The sequence below is a fragment of the Acomys minous genome, assembly GCF_964271855.1.
Source record: "Acomys minous genome assembly, chromosome: 9".
Taxonomy (NCBI): Eukaryota; Metazoa; Chordata; class Mammalia; order Rodentia; family Muridae; genus Acomys; species Acomys minous.
The window spans coordinates 87,927,655-87,952,766 of NC_140490.1; the positions used below are offsets into that span (position 1 = coordinate 87,927,655).

The following is a 25,112-nucleotide window of genomic DNA, read 5'->3' on the forward strand; positions in this document are numbered from 1 at the left end:
ATGGCTCACGCCATCTGTAACTCCAGGTCCAGGGGATCCAACACCATGCCACGGACATACATACAGGCAAAACACGGATGCATATAAAATGAATAATTATTTTAAGTGAAAGGCAACATCGTTTTGGTACTTCTGTCTTATAGCTTTGCAGACACGATTTTTGAAATGAAGTGAGCTATAGAAATGTTGGGAGGGAAGCAGTTTTGAGTGTAAGAAACAGTTAAAGGGAAGCCAGAGGGTTAAGAAATAAGGGTCACTTAAGGAGCGCTCAGGGAGGCTACTCACACATGGATCAAACCAACTGAACCAGGGGACCCAAGAGAGAAAGGTAGGGATTTCAACCGTCACATCTAAAATGACAGTAAGCTTTCGGTGACCGGGGGAGGGCCAGGTGGACTGTGAACAACATTCTGGAAGGGTATTTTGGGCAGTAGCTCATGGGCCAGCGCAAGACTGAAGAGCAAGACTGAGAACAAGACTGAAGGCAGAAAGCCATGTGAGGGGCGGACATGGCAAGCTGGCCTAATGCTGCCCAAAGCAGTACCATTTGACACAAAGCTTTCACGGGAGTGATTTGGCAACACATACTAGAAGTCATAAAAATATTTACCCCATTTGACCCAGAACTCCTACTCCTATGAATTTATTTTAATGGAGCCATGCAGAATGAAGAGAAAAATTATGTAAGTAAGCATAGTCACAACTGTTCTAATGTAGTAAAAGAGGCAAGCTGAATGAATATGCGTGTATGCCACAATATGCTACTGAACATACAGCATATCCATCTGAGTAAATACTAGGTAGCAACTAAAAGAAAGATGACTCGTTGGGATTCCTTTATAATTAAAAAAAAATCTTAGGAATAAAAAATAAAGAATAAATGACAAACAAGGAAGGAAAGGAGGGGGAAAGCAAAAAGGAGGTCGTAAATCTGAGGACTATACTTAGAAATTTACGGACCCTGAGGTTCACACTATTAGTGGGCTAATAATGTGCTAAGTAGAAATTCAGTAAAGGCTCCCTACAAATGAGAATTACACTTAGAAACCAAAAAGGCTTAGAATTAAAATGTTAATTCTGTAAATTATTTGGAATAAATGTACCTAGTTGTTAAAACTTTATACTCCTCTAAATATTTTTAGGACAGAAAAAAATAATTCTTTTTTGGAGAGATACTCAGTAAGTTACAAAAATACCTTCTACGTATTTCCTACATAGAATTATTCTCTTTAGGTGAGAATTTAGAGTAGGATCAGGGGCCAATTTTTCACTTTTCTGTTGCTTTATCACTGCAAGTCTGATTGTAAAATAACAATTTTAAATAACAATTTTAACATAATAAAAAAACCCAGCATCTTAAAAATAAAGGTTTTCAAAAGCCCCATCTAGCCAGCATGAAAGCTTAATTTAATTTGAAAATAGACTCGCATGGGGCACTAGAAATTAAACTCTGAACGTACCAAGCTATTAAGAAACTCAGCTGTCAAAGACCATCTGTATCCAACAGATGCTGGGGTCTACAAGGTTAACTTCATTTACCCAAGCTACATCAGTCAGACCTAACGTACTCTTTCCTTCCAACACTTTCCACATCTTTTCGGATTTTTGAGACAGAGCTTTTGGAGTGTCCCAGGCTGGCCTTGATCTTTCGGTCTTGTTGCCTCACTCCCCTTTCTAAAGTTCGGATGGCGAGAAGAAACTAACATTCTAGGTATACACGCCTCTCTAGAGCTGCCAGCACCTAACATCAGCTTTTTATACACTTCGCTTCCAGAACAGGAGCAAATCAAATAAACACCAAAGAGTAAAATCACTGCTCAGCTTAAAGATCAAGCAAGCTAGAACCTCTCCTGAGTCTAGACACACCAGCCTCATGACTGCAGGATTTATCCCTTAAAGAGAGACCCCCAAAAAACCCAGGCATCACACAACCTCAAGTCTGAGTCCAGTCCTATATTGCTCACTAAGTGCAAGCCTGGTCAGCCTGCACATTATAATAAATGAGGTTTCCCTTACTTTCTATATGCTATGGCTGGCACCTTGCACATGGCAAGTATTCATTAAATTGCTGCTCCTGTTGGTACTGCATGCTTTCTGCTCTAGTACCTGGGTGAACACAGACTTATTAGAGAATTTGGAGTTAGTTCATTGATGTCCACAGATGCACTCAAAGACTACTTCTTAGAAGTCCAAACAGACTGTAAAACAATCTGGAACTAAGAACAAAGTGTAACAAGGATATCTCTATGCGAAAACCTAGGGCGAGCCCAAAGTCAAAGCTCAGCCTCAAAAATAGAAAACGAAGCGTCCTCCTACATGATCCGGGATATTTAAATCCCCTATTCAAATGCAGAGGCCGCATCTCTCGAGCTGTTCCTATGTTAGTTTTCTCCGGTCTCGCTCTGTAGCACAGAAATGACGAACTCAGAGCTATCGGCCCTGTAACTAACTCCTGGAGACTTACTTAAGTGACAGGATCTCAAGTATCTCAGCCTTCATCTGACCATAAACTTGCCACACTTGCAAAATCCTGCTGGAGATGCCTGTGGGACAGTGACATGCCCAGGTGGCCTCTATGGGTTCTCAGGCATCGCATCTCTTTGATTTAGCAGTCATAGTTAATCAAGTCAGTTTCTTTACCTACTGACAGGCTTGGTTGTTTCTGCTCCGCAGCAGAGCATATTCTCACCACAGGCGAGACTCTGGGTTCACTGTCTAGTCCCACCTCCAATTCCTGTGATTCACACCATCACAACGTGACCGGCGGTGGCACACGCCTTTAATCCCAGGACTTGAGACGCAGAGGCAGATGGGTCTCTGAGTTTGAAGTCAGCCTGGTCTACAAAGCAAATTTCAAGATGCCAAGGCTACACAAGGAATCTGTCTCCATAAAACAAAAACAACAAAATCACAATGTTACAATGTACCTCAGGTCCCAAGACAAGGAAGATAACGGCAAACGAGGACCTCTCTACTAAGCCTATTATCACAACAGACCCTGAAGAAGGCCGAGAGTCTGGATAGTCTACAGCAAAACATCTCAAAATGAACAGCCCATTCTGCAACTACAGGAGAGTGCTTAAGGCTCAACAGTTACAAATAAAGTAGTATACTACTCCTGAAAATACAACAAAACCATCCTATGCTTGAAATCAGAGGCAACAAAGGAAAAGTAACACAGCCCTGCAGAACCTGAGACCACACACATGTGCCACTTCCTAGCCGTGTGCTCTTGAGCCTGTATTCAGTCTTGTCTTTCTGGACCTTGATCTCCGATGTAAAGAAACATGGAGATGCTTCTATCTCCCTTATTTTAATATAAGAGAATTATATGTGTAAAGTCCTAGGAAAATGCACAGTACCTACTAGGTACTCAGTAAATGTTAATAAGTGAATTTAGGCGTGAGAAATGGCCACTCTTCTTTCAAATGATTATTTTCCTATTCTGAAGCAATTTACCCTTGACATACAGACAGGTTTTTTTTTTCCTTTCTGGAATCGAGATTGCTCTCCCTAAGTTAACAAGGGCCAGTGAATGAAGGAAGATTACTTCGAAATGAATTTCTGTACTATGATAGAAATTATGTGTATTCTGGAGTCAGACAGGTACTGGCTTCTCTGACCATGGTAAGAGATAGCCTATGGTGATGACACCACTAGAAGGTGCAAAGGTTAAGATAAAGAGGGCGAACGATCCCCAAAGTTCTTACTGTGTGACATCAGGTCAGTGCCACATGCTCTGTTGAAAGCAGACAGCCCTGGGCTACTCAAGCAGCCGCAGAAGCAGCAGGTCCTGGTCTGGGTACTCTATACACTGAACTCATGCAATCCTGACAAAAGCGAGAGGATATACCCTCGACTCTTCTCCTCATGGACAGAGGAGTATAAAGCAAAGTTAAGCGACATGGACCTAGATGTCTACATATACTGTCCATTTACTACTACAAGTACATACACTGGAAATGGAGGCTCAGCATCCATGGAGTCTGGCTCCAGAGGCTGTACTCTGGCCACGCTCCCTCATGAAGAAGCCTGACTCTCACCTCCTCAGAACCTAACACTTCATAGGCACACTGCGCTTCGGGCTTGGCGCTGTATTTCAATGAATCTAATCCACACACTAAATAAAAAGGATGGTGTTTTAATCCCTCCTTTACACACAAGGCAACTGGGACTCAGAGGCTTAAAATGACTCATCCATGGTCATGAAGCAGAGCTGAGATTAGAACCGAGGACTATCCGCCGCCAGACCCCATCTTCTTTCTACTATAATTGCAATGGCCAGCTTGATAGAAAAAAGGTACCACGAAGAGCCTCCTCTGCCAAGCAGTGGACCAACGTCTCTCCCCATCACCCATCCCTTTCCTGCTCGACTCTTCAATGCCCGTAATCACTTCTTACTCTAAACAATTTCTAATCCGTTTTTCCAGATAGACAGCTGAAGGGCAGGCTAACCATCTACTTTTGGGTGTCGGGGGGAAGGGGGGTTCAGACCCTATACTCAGTAAGTCTGGACAGTTCATTTCTCCTCTTCTTGCCTGGCCACTGCTATGTAGATTCCCTTCCTCTTCGTGCCACCCGTTTCTCCCTGTGAGGGGAGGTGCTGCAGTACAACACGAAGCTCCACTCAGCCCTACGCCACTGTTCCTACTGTACCCAGTAGTGCTTTCTCCTCACAGAGCTTACACCAAGTCAGAACATTCTCGAGCTTGGCTTGACCAAAAAGAGTCTGTAGGAATCCTCTGAAGCATCTCAGGACATCGCCTTAACCAACAGATGATGATGATGCTAACAACTTTATAAACATTACCAGTATGAAAAGAGGAAGCTAAGCTCTGACAGGACGTGGCCATGACAGATAAGAAACCAACCTGAAGGGAGAGCAAGGAGAGGAAGGGATTGAATTGGAGGAAACCAATAAATATGGGGCCTAGTTAGTTTAGCCACAAAATAGTGGAATACTGGACTCAGATCCCAGTGCAGATTTTTCCTCCTCCCTTCCTTACAGAAAAATGTTTCTATTACTGCCGGTTGGCCAGCATATAGTAAGTGCTAAATAAATGTTAACAATTAATAAAAGGTACTTCAACACAATAGTCAAATTAGTACACTTCCTCTTGAAAATCAGCCTGCAGCTCCCTCATATCTTCCCTGGAAAGCAATCATAAATCAAGTTAAAATAATACAATCTACGCAGTATGGTACACCTACGCATTAAATGAGTTTCTCCTAAATTAGGCAGATATGCTCAACACTGAAGCACCTCAGAAGGTAAAGGCACTAAGGACGTGCCTAGAATACAGCCCATGTAGCCTAAGAAAGCAGCACAGCAAAAAAAAAAAAAAAAAAAAAAAACCGCACAAGACTTGGGAGTTGGGCAGCTAGACTCCAATCTCAGCTCCATTTTTCACTGGCTAGGTGAAACTTGGGGCTCCGTTATCACCCTAAATTGTACTATTTGTGAAATGAGGAATGCCCGCCTTACTTTACTCACTAGATTGTTGTAAATATTAGATGGGAGTGAAGGTTCTTTTAAAGGAGAAGTATGACTCTTTGGGGGGGGGCATTTTCTACTAAAGGCAGAAATGGTATCCTGGCAGCTCACTGATGCAAAGTCCACGAGAGTGGAGTAGTGGACACAGAAGGCGCGGGAAGATCGTGGGCAGAGGCGCACAGCCATGTTGCTTTCAGAGAGAGGGCTGATTAAGAGGAAAGGAAACCAGGGAGAATAATGTATCAGTTACATACAGGGTATATAACTCGGGTGTGTTTTCATGGAAGAGTCATCAACTATTCTCATAGAAGTCTAGTTTCCTAAACAGACTAAAGGTTTTATTAAGGTGAACATGTGAAATTGCTAGAAGGGAAAGAAAGGGAGAGCTAATGATTCTTGGAGAGAGAGAGAGAGAGAGAGAGAGAGAGAGAGAGAGAGAGAGAGAGAGAGAATATGAGATTTTGATTGATTCTCCAGAGAAGGAAGTGGTCTTAATAACAAGACACCATTTCACTGTGAAGCGAAAGGGGCATGAGTGGGTAGCTGGAATACCTCGGTGGGAAGACTACGGCTCTCAAGCATGACCTTGGGCTAACTATTTAGCCCATCTAGAGTCTCCATTGCAAAACACAGATAATACCTCAAGATTAAATGAGATAATGAACAGGAAAGCTGTTAATGCGATACAAATAACAGGTATTACTAGGAGTTGGATTTTCCACCCACTTACAACATCTGTCCATGACCTTGGGGCGTGATTTCGGTTCTCTGCACCTCGGTTTCCTCATCTATAAAATGGGAAGGGTGATACCATCTACCCTATAAGCACTCTAAGGATCAAAGGAGATGACAAATAAGACACGAAGGCCTGGAAAAACCATACAATGGTATAGGCACAGAAAGAACTGCCATCGTTGCTGGTATGTTTTATGCACGTCAAGGGCCGTGTTTAATGCAGAGAGTCATGTATTTTTATACTATACAGGTGAGAAAGCCTTTAAATGCATTTTAGGCATCCAGGAGTTGGGCATTGGGCAGAGGCGCATCTAAGGATTCTGGGGGTGTGACTTGCACGCTTAGGAAGAAGACCACAGGACAGGCTGCTGAGCCAGGAATCGCAGGAGTGGGCGCTACAGTGGAAGCAAGGGGGAGATGCAAGATGCACGGGTGGGAAAGGCTGGGGGCACAAACACGCATGCCCAAGCCGGAAACGTTTTCGGGGGAGAGCAATGCGCATCCCCAGAATGAGGGGGGTGGGGTGGGGAGGATGCGAAGTGCAAGCCCCGAGGGCGGTCCGGGGGGGAGGGGGGTGGTCGAGACAGCGAACGGGCCGGGGCCAAAGCTCTTTTTACCTTGTCGCTGTAATCCCTCAGGACCCGCTCGATAGCCCCCGCTTCGCCGGCCCGGACGATGTAGAGGGCGCGCTCTTCATCCATGGCCGCAGGTGCGGGGGGGAGCCGCGGCCGCTGTGCGCGCCCCAGCCGCTGCCTCCCAGGTAAACGCCTTGCGCCCCCGCTACCTCGCTCCTTCCCAGCTTCCTTCCTTCCCTCCTTCCCTCCCTCCCTCCAGTCTCCAACCCGCCAGCCTCCGCCCGGCCAGGCCCTACGTCACCGCCCCTCAACTTTCACCCCGCGACGTCACCGCTCCCCCAGTAACCGGCGCCTGGAGGCCTCCCCTGACAAGGCCCAGGGCTTGGTGGAGGCCTTGATGAGCCTCCAGAGACTGCGTCAGTCCCAGTCCCTGCCTACTCTCCTCGATCTGCCAGCCTTGGGGAAAGAGTTCGCCTTCTCAGTGGGCTTTCACAAGCAGAGCTGTCTCCCTTAACACTCTATGAACCATTCCTCCTTAGCAGCCGAGAACAAGCGGGCTGTTCCCCGCCCATCTGCGAGTCCGGCGCTACTAAACTATAACTCCCAGCGGGCAACGGGCTCATTCCACGCTATCATCTGAGTTATTAGTGACCCGAACAGCATGCTGGAATTGGTAGTCATCCAGTAGGAAAGACTTCCCACGAAGGGCATGCTGGGAATTGTAGTTCTCTGAAGGCCGGAAACCAGAGTCCTGCGACTGCCCCGGGGGCCAGAGGCGGAGGGACCGTTCGTTAGTGGGAGGGTCTAAACTGGGTTCTGGCTAGGTTTTTTCCTTTTGCTGACCTGCACCAGACGTGGCTGGTTGGACTTAATGACGGCGGTGGCGAAACGGCCGGCCCTTGGTAGGGGCTGTGAAGCTCCATGCTGAGTTCCCTCTATGCTCAAGTTAGCGGTTTCTGTCTCTGGAATGCTCACCCTCCTCGCCCCGTTTGTGGTTGTGTTATGCGCTAGGGCTGCAGCAGCTTGGGAAATTGAACACAGTTCTTTTGAGGAACCCCAACAGATTAAGAATTTTGGCCTAAGTCCCAGGGATCAGTAAATGGGAAAGTTAAGATGTGAATCCAGGTCGTTCCCAAAGGTGGCCACCCTCCAGGCCCCCGTAAATACCGTACATCCAGAATTGCAGTGGAGTCAGTGGTGATGGAGGCGTAGTTCCCAAATGTTAGTTCTGGGCCAGGCATTTGCATTTCACCCAGGTTCACTTAATTTCTCAAAAAGTCAATAATATTTGAGAACTTGTGCATTGCTGGGCATTATCCAATACAGTGTGGATACAGTGGCCCCCCCAAAGCAAATCTCAACCTCACTAGGTGGTCCGATCTTGTGAATCACCTTGAATGGCCCTGCTGTTCTTGCTTTAAAATGATCAGTCTTGAAAAATTAAATTTGGGGGGGGGGGCTGGAGAGATGGCTCAGCGGTTAAGAGCACTGACTGCTTTTCCAGAGGCCCAGGGCTCAATTCCCAGCACCCACAGGAAGCTCACAACTATCTATCTGGAGCTCCAAGATACACCCTCACATAAACATACATGCAGGCTAAACAACAATGCACATAAAATAAAAATAAATTAGCGGGGCGTGGTGGCAAACACCTTTAAATCCCAGCACTTGGGAGGCAGAGGCAGGCGGATCGCTGTGAGTTCGAGGCCAGCCTGGTCTACAAAGCAAGTCCAGGATAGTCAAGATAACACAGAGAAACCCTGTCTTGAAAAACTAAAAAAAAAAAAAAAGAAAGAAAGAAAGAAAATAAATAAAAATAAATTATTTTAAAAATAAAATAAGTTTGGAGTTGGAGCCTGTTCTGTACTCCCAGGCTTTGTCCTTTTTGTTTTTTGTTTGTTTGTTTGTTGTTTTTTGTTTTCCCCTGTAGAGAATAGATGAACTCTGCAAGAAATTTCCAAGCACTTTACCCTCAAGTAGTCATCTTTGCTACCTTTCCTTTTTAGCCCCATAAGACCTGCTGAAGAGGAAAGAGAGCTGGCAAATGTTTATTCATCTTCTTGGGTTTCTATTATACCGTAGTAGATCCTGAGAATTTAAGAGTTAAACGACACAGAAGTTGGCCCACGGAGCTTGGATTTTCTAAGGATCATACTCTTTTATTGAGCCAGGATTTTATCAAACAGTTGAATGGGCACGTGAGAGCAGGAGGTGGCTGTGTTTGTTGTCCTTGAGACAAATGCCGAAGCCAGTCAGTAAAGGAAACGATTGGTTTTTGCTTCTGTCAGCCCCTGGTTCCTTTGTGTCATTGCCTGTGAGTAGATGGGGCCTTGTGGCTCTCTGGCAAGGTATAGCACTAGCTGCTGCTCACCTCATGGCAACTTGGAAAGCAAATATCCCGGAAGGAGCTAGGGCCCCATATTCCCTCCGATTGTAGACCTAACCCTTTTAGTTTAGGTCTTAAAGGTCTCACCGCCTCCCCAGAGTGCCATGGATCACAGACCGAGGCTCTAAGAAACAGGCCGAGACATCTCAGATCCAAAGTATGTAATCGCAAGGGTGCTCTATCTGTAATGAATTGGGCCAGAAGGGTTTTAATCTGACTCTCAAAAGAGAATACTTCTAAGAAAGGTCATGTAAACTACAGTCCTGCGATTAGAACATATATAGCAATTCTGTACGTTTACAAAACACTTACTACCCATGATTTAAATAGGTCACCAAAAGACCACCTAAGGGATCAGGTCAAAGGCGCTGTTTCTATTTTATAGAGAACGGGTCCAGGTGAATTAAGTAACAAACTTGAAATCCAACTGAAAGCTGTCCAGTTGCTCACGAAGACCTATTTGGGTAAGAACTTGAGCATTGTCTAAGTCACGGTTTCTGTTGCTTCAACAAAACACCACCACCAAAGCAAGTTGGGGAGACAAGAGTTTATTCACCTTACACTTCCACCGTGCTGTTCTTCACCAAAGGAAGTCAGGACCGGAACCTAGAGACGGGAGCTAATGTAGAGGCCATGGAGGAATGCTGCTTACTGGCTTGCTTTATGCTCAGTCTGCTTTCTTCTAGAACCCAGGACCTCCAGCCCAGGGATGTATCACTCACAATGGGCTGCGCCCTGCCCCCAGTCATCACTAAGAAAATGTCTCACAGCTGAATCTCACTGAAGCAGTTTCTCAAGGAGGCTCCCTCCTCTCTGATGACTCTAGCTTGTGTCAAGTTGACATAAAAGCAGCCAGAGGGGTCAAAGGTTTCCAGAAGAGAATAAGTAGAAAGTATCCCAGCAAAGATATTTAAAAAAAAAAAAAGGAGCTCTTATACATCTTTGAAATGTCTGTTTAGCAGAAATAGACTATTAGGCTCCAATTCTGTATTTCTAAAAAGGAAAAAGAAAAATGTGGACTTGCATGAATTCATAGCTTAGGAAACTGTAGTTTTAACCATTTTAATTACACGTTTATATTTTGGTTTTTATGAATCAAAGTGTCTTTGACTCTCACTCGCCATCCTTTAAACCACTAAGGAGACTCTAGTCCCAGAAAAATTAAGTGACTTATCCAAAGTCAATAGCTAAAAGTAGACTCTGTGACAGGCCCTAGACTAAGCCACTGCATCACTTTACCTCCCTAAATATTGGTCATGTGATACTTCTCATGACTGGAAACGCTGGTCTTAGCACTAAATCCAGTGTCTCTTACTGTGTAGGTGACATGGCACCAAGGAATTATAGGACTTCCGAACTTCAGAAATCAAAGCAACCAATTCTTAAAAGCCATCACTTTTGAGGTACACCGATTACAACACATGTGTGCCTATAAACGTATAGTGCTTTGCTCTTACACTCCACACGTCATACTTTTCTTGTCCCTTTTTCCTTAGAGGTAGAAGTTGAAGAAACCAAACTGTTCTGTAGTTCTGGAATGGAACTTCAGAAAATTCCATTCTTTGAACCACGGCCTCCCTATGTGAAGTGGCCACTTGGCCTCTCTTCACTCAGTGTCTTTGGTTTGATCTGAATCTTATTTTAAGTCTTAGTTCTAAAAAAAAAAAAAATCTGTGATCCTAAAACGATGAGACTTCATTTGCATATGCACATGCATATTCATGAGAAGGGTTGTGGCAATTACCTGTCAGTTCTGTGCATATCATTGTGCGGACACATCTGAGACCATTCTGATTCAGTCTAAGCTGAGTCCTGCATATTGATTGTTTCAAACGCTTCCTGGTTGGTTTAAACAGCAGGTCGCATTAAGCAAACAAACAAGCAAACCCAGTGGGTGGATATTTTTTAAAGATCACTCAGTGAATTAGATGTTGGGTGGCCTCCTAAAACCATGTCCTATCTTTATTTCATTTCATTTTTTTAAGGAAGAATAAAGTCGCCCTTTTATAGCAAACTAATTAATGTAGTTCATTCCTTTAACAAATATTTTCCATTTTTTGGAAACACAATATTGTGTTAGATGCCACACACACACACACACACAAACACAACAACAACCAAACACCCAAGTAGAAACAACTGATCTTTGGGGAGATAAGAAACAACCTGGGGGAGCTGGAGAGATGGCTCAGTGGTTAAGAGCACTGCCTGCTCTTCCAAAGAACCCGGGTTTAATTCCCAGCACGCCACATGGCAGCTCACAACTGTCTGTAACCCCAAGATCTGACACTTTCACACCAATGCACATAGATTAAAACAAAATAATATATTTAAGAAAGAAAAGAAACGACCTGACAGAAAATGAATTCTTTTTAGTGATAAGGAGGAAACTGAACAAAATTACTGTACAAATGAAAACAAGTAATGGCAAAGGGGGGGGGGTTTAATCAGAGCAGCTTTCTTAGAGGAGGTGTGACATAGAGAATATTGAAGAGACTGAGAGATGCCGGAAGAAAAGCTCAGAACGCGGGCTGTTGGGGTGGCCAGTGAAGGCACCTGCTGCCAAGTCCGACACCCTGATCACCGGGATCCCATGCTGCAGAAAGAGCGAAGCAACTCTTGCGAGTTGCCCTCTGGCCTCCACAGGCGTGCTTTGTTTGGCGTGCACAATTTAGAATGCACGACCCGCACTCAGCCTTAGTGATCTCCTCAGCCTGCACTGCTCGTCATCGGTAAGTGTACCTACAGTTGATCCACGGTGACTGTGTACAGTAGGTTTTCACATTTAGCCTAGGAAATGGGCGCTGCCCTTTCAGGAGTTTTTATTTACCCGAGTTCTGGAATCTGCTCAGCTCTATTTGCAGCTTGTTGACGTAGAGTGCCAGACACATTCCTCTTGGGGAAATCCAGCCCTTTGGGTGGCAGCGCAGAACTGTTGACAAATAAGGTGGACTCGCAACTGGAAAACCTACTCTTCACTCCCAACCCACTGTGTGATTCTCAGAGAGCTGATGGTTTGTTAAATATCTCGAACCCCATACTTATTTTTGTGCACTGTCTTAAGGGTTAAAAGAGATGGCTGTCAGTGTGGCCAGCGTATAGAACTTTATCAGTCTTAGCTGGACTGAAATGACAGGCAAGGCGAAGGTTAGTATCCTTAAAAAGGACACTCTGAATCTTAAGGTTTAAGAATGCGTTTCCTACCAGGCTCAGTGGCACACACCTATAATCCCAGCACTTGGGGAGGCAGAGGCAGGCGGATGGCTGTGAGTTCCAGACCAGCCTGGTTTACAAAGTGAGCCCAGGACAGCCAAGGAAGGTCACACAGAGAAACCTGTCTCGAAAAACAAAACCAAACCAAACCAAAACCAACAACAACAACAAACAAAAGAATGTCTTTCCTGGGGCGTGTGTTTGTTTTCTTTTTTCCTGCTACTTCTGTTGTTCCTTTTTGTGTGTGTGTGTAGCCTTGACTGTCCTGGACTTGCTTTGTAGACCAGGCTGGCCTCGAACTCACAGCGATCCGCCTGCCTCTGCCTCCCAAGTGCTGGGATTAAAGGCGTGCGCCACCACACCCGGTCTCCTTTTTTTTTTCCTCAAAGATTTATTTTTAATTATGAGCATGTGTATGTATAGGTATACATGTGACATCAGATACCCAAGGAGTCTAGAAGAGAGTGTCAGACCCACTGGAGCTGGAGGTCATGGCGGTTGTGAGCTGCCCCGATGTGGGTGCTGGAAATAGTACCCACTCTTAACTGCTGAGCCATCCTGACAGCCTTGCGACAACTGCTTGTCACGACAGAAAGTTCAATATACTGCTTGATCGTGTGGCTTTAAAGGAACCAAAGACTTTAACACCACATATGCTGCCATATGCCTTTGAGACAGTGACCTCCCCCCATTCCCCGCCCCCCCCCCCACCCGTGCTTGTGTGTGTCTGTGTCTGTGTGTCTGTGTGTATAAATAAGGAGTCTAAAGCACTCTTTCAACACCTCCTCAAAACAATGCCTTTGCAATTAAGTGTATTGAAATTCACATGTCAGGGGAAATATATTCTCACAGCCCCTCTTGCCAACGCCCCCTTTTGCAGTAAAGCATTAATTTACTTACCAACATTTGATTAAACTCTTAAGGTTCAACCCTAGGAGGAGGCAGCAGTGGACAAAGGATTATTGTCATTCATCATCAACACACTTAAGTCTTCCCCTCCAGTCGCCTAGGAAGGATTAGCATCTCCCTGAAAGGAGCAGGACGCAATAAATTGCATCCCTGCCCAAAGGCCTGCCAGCCCCCTTTCAGCTGGGGGCGCATACCGGGAGCTTTTCCCATATTAGTCAGCTTTATCTCAACTTTTGGGCAGGGCCTACATCTGAATTTCATGGGCCTCAAGATCAGTCAAAATAGAATTGTAGGGTTGTAGAGGTCAGAGGTCACCTCTGTCAAAGGGTAGTGACCTTAACAGCAAGAGGTAGCCAACCCCTCTCCTACTTTGCCCCACACCCCAATGACTTCATTCTAGCCACTGCTTGGCTCATTGCTCCTTCCCTGTGGCGCTTTTTTTCCCCCCTCAACGTGGTAATAAACACCCCTCCCCCGATTAAAAAAACCAAAACCCAAAAATATTATAGTCGAGTTTCTTTCTTCCTTATTTCTTTATAGAATAACCAAATCTTGGTCCCTAGCCATGTCTTGGCCGTGCATTCCTTAGGAAGTGGCAGAGGAAAAACTGCCCTCCTTATACAGTGTCACCTCGGGTGGAGCCCAGCTTCGGAACTGCTTTCGTTTAACGAGCACAGTTTCCCAGAACTCCTGAACGTCTGTCCGGAGAGCCCAGCCGTCAAGCTTGATTTAGAAGCTGCAAAGCTGCTTAGGGGAGAGCAACAGGGTAGGGTGCTATGGGAAGGAAAGGAGGGAGGAGGGAGGCAGTGTGCAGTTACAAAGAGCGCGGACAGACCTGGGGGTAGTGTCCAGACTCCAGTGCGGCTCATTAAGCTACGTGCCCTTGAACAAGGCTATAAACGATGTGCGGAAACCACTGACAGGGAGGGTGATAAGATGAGGACCCGGGTGCCTCTGATGTGCCTGGTACCTAGCAGACCCCAAGCAACAGCATAGGTGAGTTTCAGAGGCTTAAGAGGCCACGCAGTGTGAGCTGAGGATGGGGAGGAAGGGGGGGGGCTGCTTTAATGGTTGTTCTCTTAGAGGTTAGGCTTGTGCCAGGACGTCTTAGATACCAACCTTTAGAGTGGAACAGTTTGTCAGTGTCTTGAGAATGAACTTATTTTACGTTTTTTTTTTTTTTTTTTTTTTTTTTTTTTTATCCTCAGGCTTTTCTATTACACTGTTCTAAATACCATACACCGGCCGCACAGCTGTTTCTGAAGCTGATTTCTCTCACCCCTGCCGTCATGGTCAGACCTGATTCCTTTTTTCATAATGGTTCTCAAAGAACTGGTGTTCGCTCTTGAAGCCTTTATAATGAGAAAGGGAGGCGGAAGGCTGGGGAGTCCTAGTTCTCCCGCCCACCACCTCTCACCACCCACACCCCTTTCCTAGCAACAGCTCTTAACTCCGTGGCCCACGTCTTCTGCCCCACCTACAGCGGCAGCAGCCGCAAAATGTGGGGGTGTCAGCGTTGGGGGCAGGGTTCTGAGGTACAGGAAGAGATTGGGGAAAGAGCTTGGGAAGGAGACCCGGAGAAGCACGGAAAGGCTCTGACCTCCCAGGAAGACGAGGAATCCCCGAGAACAGTGTCCAGGCGGCCTGAGCCTGGGAGACTGCCAAGGAACCAAAGCTGAGAAGTCCCAGGTTAGAACACTAACGCAAAGCGACAGGGAGCTGATGTGGACGAAGGGCCAAGCCACAGCAGACAGGGGAAGGTTTGTCCACTAAGGAAACTAGTGTAGGCTGTAGTTAAGTGCCTGGTTTACATAGTTCGTGGCTCTGGATACCCTGAAGCCCTGTATTAAAAAACAAAAACAAACAAACAACAACCAAAAGAAAAGAAAAAAAAAAGAAACAAACAAATAAACCCGGAACTCATGTGAAGTAGGTCCCTGAATCTTAGGGCTTTGGGGGGAGGTGGGGTGCAAGGTCACAGTACCACATCCACCGATGTTCACTCTAAGTCACATCCTTCCTAGAACAGGAATGTCCCCTGCTATGGCCTGTCTTTGGCAGGAGCAGGATTTGGCCTCGCTCACCAATGCTTCACAGTAATAGGAGTAAGTCGATACAAATATACATCTTTTATGTTTTTAAGCATTTGGGTGATTTAAGTATTTGAGGCATTTATTCAGATCTCAATACAAAATCTCTATTCTCATTTAATGTCAGAGAGCTTTCCTCCTAGGATCCTGGTGACCCCTGGCGACGCCTCCCTGTCCTCCTTTGCCTATCATAGCGTCTTTATGTCATGCCTGTTCCTGGAGGGTTTAATGTTTTAAAAATCTTGCCCTCTGCCAGTGAAAGGAACCAAGACCTAGGGCTCCCTGCCCATCCCCAGCGTCTCTGAAGACATTTTGAGGATCTCAAGGCAGATCTTAAAGCCAGTTCTGAACAGAGGGAAAGTTGCAAAAGATTCCTAGTGGGAGAAGGGAGGGTGGGTGGGGTTGGGTAGGAGGCCATCTCCAGCCTTTGGAGGTGATGGGCAGGTGTGCCAGAGAGTTTGCAGGCGAGTGTGTTGGCACCAGCTGGAGAGGCCAGGATCTTCTTCCCTGTGGCCGCCTCCTTGAATCACTGCCCAGCTGCCAATCTAGCTTGTCTGCCCGCTCTCCTCACCCAAATCTGCTGGCCTTGGTCTTTCAGCATGCACACTATGATCTGAAATCTCAGTGTCATTTCACCATGCCTGCTTTAGGTCCCGAACATGGAGGTAATACACCCAAGGTCACATGACAGAAGAACAGTGGCCACCCTCGTGATTTGGGCCTTTCACCCCCAAGGTTGGGCTTACTCAATGGCAAACATTCTGGATTTGCATGGGTTAAGGTCTCTGAAGGGGCCACACATTCCCTTTCTCTCTAGATCTGGGGTGACTAGAGGCCTGGCAAGGGACACAGCAGGGCAGATGCTGAGAACGCCCCCCAGGCCTGCAACGTGGGTGAGCCGTCCTGGCTGATGCTCACGAGTTCAGCTAGTCTCAAGCTGTCAGAGGCCCTTTCAAGAAAAAGTCCTATTGCCAAAACTCTTTGACAAGTGACTGGCCCGACTCCCAGCTGCCAGCCTTGCCCATTCCCTCTCTGATGGCTGGGGAGGGACCACCAGAAAGAGAGGGTGCCTTGGGTCCTGCCCCCCAACAGCTGTTTCCTTTCCTACTCAGAGCCTCCCCATCTCTTAAGGTGAAGCTTTTAGAATAATTGGGAACACAGGTTGTGCCCTTAGCTCCTGGAGGGGATGCCCTGCATGCTGGAGGGGATGCTGGGCATGCTGGAGGGGATGCCCTGCACGCTGGAGGGGATGCCCGGCGCGCTGGAGGGGATGCCCTGCATGCTGGGATGCCCTGCACACTGGAGGCAGGATGCCCTGCACACTGGGATGCCCTACACGTTGGAGGGGATGCCCTGCACACTGGAGGGGATCCCCTGCACGCTGGAGGGGATGCCGGGCACGCTGGAGGGGATGCCCTGCATGCTGGAGGGGATGCCCTACACGTTGGAGGGGATGCCCTGCACACTGGAAGGGATGCCCTGCACGTTTGGAGGGGATGCCCTGCACGCTGGGATGCCCTGCACGCTGGAAGGGATGCCCTGCACGCTGGAGGGGATGCCCTGCATGCTGGGATGCCCTGCACACTGGAGGCAGGATGCCCTGCACACTGGGATGCCCTACACGTTGGAGGGGATGCCCTGCACACTGGAAGGGATGCCCTGCATGTTTGGAGGGGATGCCCTGCACGCTGGGATGCCCTGCACACTGGAAGGGATGCCCTGCACGCTGGAGGGGATGCCCTGCATGCTGGGATGCCCTGCACGCTGGAGGGGATGCCCTGCATGCTGGGATGCCCTGCACGCTGGAGGCAGGATGCCCTGCACACTGGGATGCCCTACATGTTGGAGGGGATGCCCTGCACACTGGGATGCCCTACACGTTGGAGGGGATGCCCTGCACACTGGAAGGGATGCCCTGCACGTTTGGAGGGGATGCCCTGTGCCCTGTGCCCTCTTCTCCAGCTGCTTTCTCTGCTGCTACCACTCATCCCTGTGTGTGCTGTGAGGGCACCTAGGCATATCTGCTCACTTGGAAAGGTCATGGAGGCACTTCTCGTCTCTCAGCCTCAGGTTCTTATTAATGTTGTTTGTGGGTTTTCAGGAGAGTTGGTTGGTTGGGTGGTTGGTTTTGTGCTCATTAAGACAAAGGTCAGATTTACCGTCTTGCATACAGCACTTACTTTGAAGTCTGAGAGACCAGTAGGGCTGGCCATCTTGAGGTTTATTCTCAACAGTGGCTAAATTCAAATTTTTCCTTCATCCTTTCTCTTGCTTTCATCACATAAGGCTAATGGATTGTGGACAAAAAGGTCAAACTAATTTGCCATGAGAGAATGAGCTCCAACATTTACATCCTTTTCTTTTTGTAATAACACAGCTGAATATATTTAAGGGGAGGCTATGTATAACAAATAATTTCTATCTTAACATCATCTTGCAGGTACAAACATGTTATGTAATAGCACGCAAGGGCTTGGCTTTAAAAATAAATCTTTCAAAATGCAAATTAAGTCGTCACATTCTCATACCTTCGGGTTAACAGTCACTCCCGCATAAGCTTCTGGAAATCTCTCTGAGCTTCTAGATCCTTAACATTTGAGCGAAACAAAGCCACTTCTTGCCTGTATCCCACTTCCTTCAGGCACAGAATGAAAAATGCTGTGCTGGAGAAGACCTAAATTCCTGTTACCTATTCAGTAATGTTATTGTTCAGTTTCTTCTCACTTAAAGCAGTCCACTTGAAATTTCTTCATACCCCAATGATCACTAAAGCACAGTGAACTAAACACCAGGGGGATGCTTAGTGATGCTGGCACTGAGGGAGGATCGTCTCTGCAAGAGCTGAAAGGCCGGTGCCTTTTATTGATGGAAGCCATCAGGGAGGCAGAGGCAGGCAGGTCACTGTGAGTTTGAGACCAGCCTGGTCTACAAAGCAAGTCTAGGACAGCCAAGGCTACACAGAGAAACCCTGTCTCAAGAAACATGAAGAAGAAGAAGGAGGAGGAAGAGGAGGAGGAGGAGGAGGAGGAAGAGGAAGAAGAAGAAGAAGAAGAAGAAGAAGGAGCATTAGCTGCCATCAGATCCCAATTTGTAGAACAGGTTCTCCACAAACTGTCAGTGTAAAGACACTATACGCCTTTGATCATTATTAGGGAGGACAAGATATGTGGGCCTATCTAAATTGTATGATTACTAAATGACAAGTTGATAGGGACCTGAATACGACCATACAGTCATACAAGGCTTTTGATTGCTTGCTTGCTTGCTTGCTTGCTTTCATTTTTTTTGAGACAGGACCCAGACTGGCCTTTAACTCTCAGCCTTCTGCATGCTGGGATTACAGGTATGTGCCACCACACCCAGAAAGGCCTTTTAGTTTTGTTCTACCTACTCAATACCCCAAGAATTGAAGAATGTTATCTATGTCATAGTCACCCGCCCGGCATATCAAATGCAAATGAAAAACAAAGCTGATCATTTCAATACTTTTTATTTGGGTGTGAAACCATTCATATCTTGCACAACTGTACAGATAAAACTATTTCCATTTTAGCTGTAGACATGATTATCACACAGGGTGGTGTGATCAAACATTTTATTTACAGAACATTTGCTAAAACATCCGATGTCATATTTCCATTTATTTCTTACCCATAGGGTAATAGGTCCACCATAATTGCTTGGTGCATCTTATAATACAGAAAAAGAAAAACTATGTTAATCTCTAACAAGCCTCACAAATAGCTACAAATCTGACCAAAAAAAGTACCTATGAAAAAAAATTTCCCCAAAGTACAATACATTTTTATTTCCACACATACACAGTATAGTATAGACTCAAAGGCACAGCTTTGAATTTTCTTTTTCTAGCAAAGTGTCGGAAAGCATTCTAGTCTTACGAAGGAACCAGGACAGTTGTTTTCACACTTGGTGCTTGCTAAGTGAAAGTCTGAGCCATTCAACTTCACAAAGTAACACAGCAGAGGATGGTGCTTAGTGCCATAAATGCACATTTCTCACAGAACTTGAGACCACCCCCTCTGCCTTTTGCTGATGCTGGTCGCTGTGCAAACTTAGGACAAATCCTTGTACATAGAAGAACTGGTCCCTACAGGTGTCAGTCGACTAAAGGCGATACACAACAGGCCCCTTTGGTCCCTTGAAACAGTGCTTACGTTCGTTCCCGGGCAAGGCAGGTGCTATGGCAGGCGTGAGTGGAACTGGGAGCTTCACGTTCCCAGGGACTTCCGTTTAGCCCCAGGACTCCAGGGAGTAGTAATGGCCACCACCAGGAAGTAGGGCTATAGATGGCATGTCTGAGGGCCGAGAACTGTACAGTGAGGTGATAGGTGACGTGGCGAATGCTCTTGGTAAAATTAATGTGCCCATCCAAGACCGCGAACCAGATTCTGGCTCTGGTATCCATCCTTGAAGACTAAAGAGCTTTGTCAACAAGAAAGTAAGTGCCCTACAGGGAGTGGTTGCCATGCAGGGTCGTGGAACAGAGAGAAAAGGCACGGATTGGCCTGCCCAAGATAGTGCTCTATAGAAACAGTCAAGTCTGGCTTGGCTATAGGAACCCAATCCCACTGACTTTCAGTGAGTCCTGTTTCTAAACTAAAGTCTATTCATTCCATGGTGAACGTCCTCTTGGTTCATTAGGAAAATGGATGCTTAGGAACAGCCCGCAAGTTATGATGTACAGAGATAAAGTCTTCTGGAGGGTGGGTATTGGGTTTATTATTATTATTATTATTAATTATTATTAATATTAAATATGGATTTCTATGAAAGCAGTCATTTGGCCCATCCGGTGGATGCCTCTCCATTGATGTAAGCAAAGCCAGGAAAGTGTTGCATATGTTCGTACTCAGAATTCCTGCGCGTGGTCAGGGGTGTGTACATGTCACTCGAGTTTCCATACCTCGTGGAGTGCACAGACGGGCTCGTGTAGCAGGCGTTGGCCGTTGGCACCTCTGGCCACCGGGGAGTGACTGGGGTAGGGTGCAGCCTCGGGGTACTGCTCATCAGGCAAGGCTCCATCCTGGAAGTGGGGCTATTGAAAGGGTACTTGTGGAGGAGAGAAAAAAAAATGTCCACAAAAGTCAAGTTAGCACACACAGTTGCACACCCCCTGACAGCAATCTTATTTAAGCTAACACTGCCAACATACTGTTCATAGGGGGGTTGATGGAACGGAATCAGTGAGCAAGACTGTGAATTTCAGTCCAAGCAAGCAATCAGTGGGAAAGTCATAGGGGCTTTCGCAGCCAGAATCTGGCAGGTGTTTCACTCACAAAGCAATGACTAGCTGCGTGCTTCAAATCTGGGAATACTGGGGGTCGTGGTGGTGATGACGATGGTGGGTGCACCTTTGTAGATAGACACTAGCAAGTGTGTCCCCGATTAAGTGTGATTGCTGCACGGGTGTGGGTTTTGTCGTTACCTATGGAGATGTCATTAAGTCCTATTCCATCAACCCAAGAGAACAGCACTACCAGGTAAAACAGAATGATATTAAAAATAGCCCTTTGCAGCTGAATTCAATCATGAACTGCAGCCGAAAAGCAGGCTTCTGAAGAGAAAGCAAGCCCAACAGCTTCAAAGGTTATTATTAGTGCCTGTCACTTAAAAAAAAATCCTTCTTTTAGGTTCACAGTCACTGGAGTCCTGGAAGACATGCAAAGAGGAAATGGGAAATTACTGGGCTTTGCGGTGAATACAGAGGAAGGAGTTAAGAGGAGATGGGGCGGGGAGGGGAGGCAGCAAAGGTGGTACTTTGGGGGCAAGTCAGAGCGAGGAACAGGTGTTGGCAGAGACAAGACGTGGGGAAGAAGCTCTGTGAGCATCTTTTACAATCTTCACTGTCAGAAGGACAGCTATGCAATGGGGCAGGGGAGTGGTGGTGGGGGGGCTCTTTAGAATGATCAGGAAGGGAGGGAGAGAGGGGAGGAGCTAAGGCACAAAGATGTCCTTTACTACGCTTAGGGCCAAAGAGAACAGCAGCCAATGAGCAAGGATGGCAAGAGCGGCAAAGAGGAGAGGGTGTGTGAATTCGGTCTGTCGGCTCCCCATCTGTCTTCCCTGACAGTTGGAGAGTGGAGCCCCAAGGGATTAGGTGGGAGGATGCCTCTTGTGAGGGAGACAGACAGGCTGAAACCTAGACAGCAGAAGTGATGGTGACAGCAATGGCTGTTCCCCCTAGAGGCTGGGTGGGCAAAGGAGCCCCTCTTCCTCTTGGAACTGAGTCCTGAGGGGGAAGCAGGAGACAGTAGGATTGAAATACATGAGCTCAAGAAGGGGGTCCCAGGTGAGGCACTGGGAACTCCCCCCTTCACCCCCTGCCCCGTAGGACCACATGCCTTCCGTAGCCAAAGGCGGCCTGCTGCACAAGAAAAGAACAGTTAAGAGAGAGGGTGTAGGAGGTGTCTGGGAACTCCAGGGAGAAGGACCGAGTGTTGTTGCCAAGGAGACTGCAGACAGCATGCCAAGGCTTTCACAATCCCAAATCAGCTCTGCAGCGCTGGCACAGGCCCATGTGCTGTGCAGAGTGAGGGCCCCCAGGACATGTGGAGTGGAGTGATGGCGGGCCCTCAGGCCTGTGAATGGAGTTTCTTAGAAAAGAAACAGAAAAAAGTAAGATCGAGATCCCAGGTGTACTAACAAGATAATATTAAGAAATATCAACAGCCAGGCGGTGGTGTCGCATGCCTTTAATCCCAGCACTCGGGAGGCAGAGGCAGGTGGATCCCTGTGAGTTTGAGGCCAGCCTGGTCTACAATGCGAGTCCAGCATAGCCAAGGCTACAAGGAGAAACCCTGTCTTGAAAAACTAAAATAAATAAATAAATAAACAAATAAATAAAATAAAGAAAGCTTTATGAACAATGCTTTCCAAAGTGAGCCACCTGGGTGCTTATCCTGGACCCCTTTTTGGGACTCTTGCTGGCATAGAGGTCTCCCTTTTCATCTTGGGGTACCCTGACCTGCTCCTCTGCTTTCCCTTTGAACATGCTCTTCCCTAAACTACCCTTTTGCACGGTGCCCATCCCTCCTGCCTTTCCCCCATGCTTTAGCTCTCAGCTCAAACACTGGCTCCTTAGACTGCCTTTTCTGGACAGCCTATCTCAAGAAGCCAAATGCCCACTGTCTCCGTCCTGCCTGGTGGCTGTTTCTTCCCACTGGCTGATATTCAGATGCTCCCTGTGGGTGGCTTTGTTGTGTTCGTAGTATGGTCCCCAAAATTTGGTACTGTGCCTGGCACCTAACAGGTGCTTAACCATGTTTGGTGACTATACGCTGGGACTTCCCCAACAGAAAGAACCTTTAGGGTCATGGAATCTAAACCTATAGTGTAGAAATGGGAAAAGTAGGCTCTGTGCTGGGTGTCAGAGAGCACGACAAAAAACCTAGACCTGGGTGGCACCATTTTCCCATACCAACCCGAATGGCCTACCTATCACTCCCAAACCACTTTCATCACTCATCTTCATCAGGCTCCCTCCTCCTCCTCCTCCTCCTCCTCCTCCATCCCCACAGAGCTTGGCCTTGGAATGCTGACCCAGGCCATCAGGAGCCGCCTGGTTCTGACCCAGTCCTCTCTGACCTTGGCTCGGGTAGGTAAAATGTCACACTTTGGACTTGGAACTCTTCCCGCCAAACTCAAGAGAGGGTAGCTGTTGTGCCTCCTCAAGGACCTTCAGCACAGCTGTGCCCAGAGGTTGTGTCATGGATTCAAAAGAGCAACTGCCTGGAAGTGAGACTGGCTCAAAATATCTCCAGTGTGACAATACAATTCTGTTACCAGCATGGAAAGCTCTGTCCCATTAGGTCAGCTAATTGCAAATGAGTCAGTGACTCGCTTACCCCCTAGTGTAAGGGACCATTGAAAGGCCAGATAGCTGAAGTGCCTGCTGCCTTGGCCTAATGATTAATGTAGCCAATGAAGCCGTCTGTGCAGTCCGCTGGAAGTGGCTGAGGCTGCGCAGTAGCGTCTTCCCTCACCTTTCACACTTCACATCTGGCTTCAAGCAAGGCCCTGAAGCATGCTGGGTACAAACTCTGGGGTAGCAAGAGCTCAGGCCAGAATAAAGGAGCTTTTGTTGAGAGCCTAGGACAGGAAATTAACCAGTCTCTGGATCAAATCACAACCCGTTGCTACTGATTTTAAGACAAGATAAGTCACTGTTAGTAACCACCTCTTGAAAAGAGAAATGAGGGTGCTATTGTTACCTGCCCTTCTCTCTCTCTCTCTCTCTCTCTCTCTCTCTTTCTCTTTGTGTGTGTGTGTGTGTGTGTGTGTGTGTGTGTGTGTGTGTGTGTGTGTGTGTTTAAAGTAGTCAAGAGGCTATGGTGTAAGTCCATCTTGGTTGTGGCTGACTCTTGGCCTCTTTGAAACTGTATTAGGAAGTCTATTTTGGGAAACAACTCCCTACTCCAGGGCTGGAAAGGGAAGAGTGAGTGAGCCCTTTGTCCTTGCCTGTCACTACATGGTCTGTCACTTGGGCAGGGGGTGAAAGGTGGCAGAGTCAGGAGCACAAACTGTTTTCCTATGAAAGGCAGCTCTCACTGCAGCCAAGGCCTGCCAGCGGCTGCCCCCAAGCAGCGTTCCTCTCGGTCTCTTCTGAAATAAGCCATGGATCCCTAAAACTCTTTGTCAGACAGGCCACATCTGCTGAGATCTTAGGGCCAATATTAATTAAATGAACTGATCTGAAGCTGCTTAGATATCATGTTGTAAGTTTTCAAAATGTGTTAGTCACTACTAATATTTCTCACTTTGGAGGGGCATAGGGTTGTGGTCTATTAGTGATCTCCAGAGCCTCGGTGGCTGACTGGAGGGTCCCACTGTTTGTTTTTCAGGTGACAGCAATGACCTGCTTGAGTCCATATAACTTAGTGCTCAAACAAGGATCATTTATTCCATTGACAAGAACTTTCCGGGCAATCAGTAAGGGCCACACTCTGTGCTGGGTCCTGGGAGTGCGAGGGTATGAGCAGAAAGACCTGCTTCTTGCCTCTTCAGAGCCAGTAGAGGGGAGAACAGACATGAACTGCGTCATTGTATAGACTAGGACGTTATTATAACTGGATGGCAAAGGAGAATGATAAATGCAGATAGGATCAACTATGAGCCAGGCCTTATCCGAATCTGTGTAACTACCTGACCGCGGCTGCTACACCCTGTGAAATGGGGATTATAACCTCTCCATTTCAGCCGGGCATGGTGGCAAAGCAGGCCTGTAATCCCAGCACTTGGGAGCAGAGGCAGGAGGATCTCTGTGAGTTCGAGGCCAGCCTGGTCCACAAAGTGAGTCCAGGACAGCCAAGGCTACACAGACAAACCCTGTCTTGAAAAACAAATAAAATAAAATAAATGACATTTCCATTTTCCAGATGAATACACTGAAGCTTAGAACTAATCAGAGGCACTCCTGGGATTTGAACCCAGGGAAATTAGCTCGGCACTTAAAAACTTTGTAACAATACGGCAGATTGGAATGTGAGCATGCACACATACATATGTGATACATGTCTGGTGTGTGTACATCTGCAGGTGTTTTCCTTTAGTGCAGTCTACCTTTTTTATTTCTTTCTTTCTTTCTTTTCTTTTCTTTCTTTTTTTTTTTTTTTTAAAGTCATGGTCTCTCACTGGCCTGGAACTTACCAAATAGGCTGGCTGGCGGGTGAGCCCTGGGGACCCGCTTGTCT

The 25,112-nt window shown here is 46.9% G+C and overlaps 2 protein-coding genes across 12 annotated transcripts in view; both read right to left on the reverse strand.

Annotated features, from left to right (window-relative positions):
• RIC8B (RIC8 guanine nucleotide exchange factor B) overlaps positions 1–7,402 on the reverse strand; it is a 101,208-nt gene extending 93,806 nt beyond the window's left edge. For 5 of the 8 annotated variants that reach the window (XR_014781849.1, XR_014781850.1, XR_014781851.1 and 2 more), the window contains exon 1: positions 6,847–7,402. Coding sequence is in view for 3 of the 8 variants with exons in the window: in XM_084795648.1 (XP_084651774.1) it covers positions 6,847–6,930 (84 nt within the window). In the remaining 5 variants the exon portion in view is untranslated. The remainder of the gene's footprint in view (positions 1–6,846) is intronic. The other 3 variants (XR_014781853.1, XM_084795647.1, XM_084795649.1) reach the window with 2 other exon arrangements.
• Positions 7,403–18,876: 11,474 nt separating this feature from the next.
• RFX4 (regulatory factor X4) overlaps positions 18,877–25,112 on the reverse strand; it is a 156,451-nt gene continuing 150,215 nt past the window's right edge. For all 4 annotated transcript variants that reach the window (XM_084796287.1, XM_084796286.1, XM_084796285.1 and 1 more), the window contains one exon: positions 18,877–20,472. In XM_084796287.1, coding sequence (XP_084652413.1) covers positions 20,200–20,472 — 273 coding nt within the window. In that variant the 3' untranslated portion in view covers positions 18,877–20,199. The remainder of the gene's footprint in view (positions 20,473–25,112) is intronic.